The sequence below is a fragment of the Seriola lalandi genome, unplaced genomic scaffold, assembly GCF_002814215.2.
Source record: "Seriola lalandi dorsalis isolate HSWRI2012SDOR001 ecotype SW California unplaced genomic scaffold, Sedor1 jcf7180002054951, whole genome shotgun sequence".
NCBI classification, from domain to species: domain Eukaryota; kingdom Metazoa; phylum Chordata; class Actinopteri; order Carangiformes; family Carangidae; genus Seriola; species Seriola lalandi.
This window is the reverse complement of record NW_019525502.1, coordinates 892,139-894,013: the sequence shown is the minus strand read 5'-3', so window position 1 is coordinate 894,013 and position 1,875 is coordinate 892,139. Positions and strand designations below refer to the sequence as shown.

Sequence of the window (1,875 nt, the reverse complement as noted above, 5' to 3'; positions counted from 1 at the left end):
TTCCCCTCTATAATTTAATTTTTTACAATTCCATATACAACTTTACAGCTGAAGCAAAGAACATGTCTATCATTACAATTTCAACACTTATTATCACTGAGTCAGGGAAGTCAGAAAAATGGAAGCGGTATTCCCAAACACTACTCTTGTTAAATGTACAGAGTAGCTGGTATAACTGTAGCATTATGCAATATTAAATTCATCCTAAACTACCTTAAAGTATTTCACACTGTTTCATGTTTCAAATGATAGCACTAACATTAGAGAAAGCGAGAGGGCAAAACGGTAAATTATAAAAAGGTCTGCAGTATAAACTGTAAACAGACTTCATCTCAGTGGTTGTTGACAGAGTTCCACTTACTGGACACAACGGGTGTAAATAAATAAGAGATGTGCAGTGGATCTTGGTGGATTTCTCCTCAATTTAACCATTAACTGAAATATGGTGATTGTGATTAAGAACACTCATAAAATATAATGCAGACCAACAGTTGGCAAACACACTTGAGCTTTGTGAAACAATATATTGTTATTGTATATTATTTTGTGACACTGTTTCAGGTTGTTCACTCAGCTCAGTGGTCATCTTGAAGATTGTAATTTGTGGTGGTGTCCAATTCATGTGAACTCAAGGCTCTTCCAGGCAGTGTTGGTGAAGACCTGCTGTGATCTTGACAGTTTTCCAGTGTGGACCAACATGTGTCCACATAATAACTGCGGCTTTCGCGCTGCACTGTTTTGTAGAATAAGCCTTGCATCATGTTTTACCCTCCACTGCCTTTAGGAGTGATAGATATTGATTATTATTCATTTTGGTGACCAGTGCTATCCAGGGCAAATCTGAAGAGATTAGAAAAAGATGCCATTAGAGTTTGTCCATTCATCATCAAGTACAAGAGTCTGCCTCTGATTGCTACACCACCTTGGTGGAAAATTGTTTGTAGCCTTTATCCAGCAGTCATTAAAAATACAGTATATACATACAGCATACAGCACTGACAGTGTGAGTACAAGAATTTCTTGCTCATGTTCTGTCTTCTAATCATTGGATGTTGCATGATTTTTCAGCTTGTTTATGCTTCATGCTTTTCAGTTCTTCTCTCAGTTTTCTTATTTCTTCATTTAGTTTAGGTTGACTTTGTTCTCTGTGTTGCTTGGCTTTCTCCATTTCAGATATTAGTGTTTCTAATCTTCTTTTCATGTCTTGCATTTCTTCATCTTTTCTTTCGATGTTATTCTGCTTCTGTTTCATAATTTGCTCCACTTCCCTTTGAATTGCTTCCTTTGCCAGTTGGAACATCTCAGCAGTGAAGCAGCTGCCACCATTTTGCGTCACCATGTTCTGGATCTTGGTCAGCAGCTCAGGGACTTGTGTGCGGTTTGTTTCATCTTTGTTATTAAAGACCTGATATCTTCCTCCACAGTCGTTTATTAATTGTTTGACAAAGCCATCGCAATTTTCAATGTAACTCTCAAATGGTTGATCGTCCAGGGCTTCTCCTCTGGTGAATATAATGATGATGAAATCTCCAGACTTTTGGCCAAAAACCCTTTTGATCAGTTCCACAGAGTCTTTCTCCTCCGGTGTAAAACTCCCAATCTGCAGAACCAGTAAGAACACATGAGGTCCAGGAGCCAACATGCCGAAGCATCTCTGAAGCTCCTGTTTCATTTGATCATCAGAGAGAGTTGTATCAAACAGGCCGGGAGTGTTGACCACAACAACAGGCCGTCCATCAATCTCTCCAGTTGCTGTTTCACAAGACGTGGTTGCTGGTTTTGGGGCGATTCTGGGTTTGAACTGCTTTTTGCCCAAAATGGTGTTTGCTGTTGCACTCTTCCCACTGCCAGTCTTCCCAATCAGCACCATCCTGA

At 39.5% G+C, this 1,875-nt stretch overlaps 3 protein-coding genes across 3 annotated transcripts in view; all 3 read right to left on the bottom strand.

Annotated features, from left to right (window-relative positions):
* Positions 1–1,875, bottom strand: part of LOC147817491 (uncharacterized) — a 75,376-nt gene that overhangs the window by 66,056 nt on the left and 7,445 nt on the right.
* The window catches only part of LOC111645428 (GTPase IMAP family member 8-like), a gene marked incomplete at its 3' end in the record, with an annotated part of 61,805 nt that overhangs the window by 53,070 nt on the left and 6,860 nt on the right, over positions 1–1,875 (bottom strand). The gene's annotated exons all lie outside the window — the stretch shown is intronic.
* The window catches only part of LOC147817493 (GTPase IMAP family member 3-like), a 2,873-nt gene continuing 1,005 nt past the window's right edge, over positions 8–1,875 (bottom strand). The window contains exon 4 of the mRNA XM_087170516.1: positions 8–1,871. Coding sequence (XP_087026642.1) covers positions 1,043–1,871 — 829 coding nt within the window. The 3' untranslated portion in view covers positions 8–1,042. The remainder of the gene's footprint in view (positions 1,872–1,875) is intronic.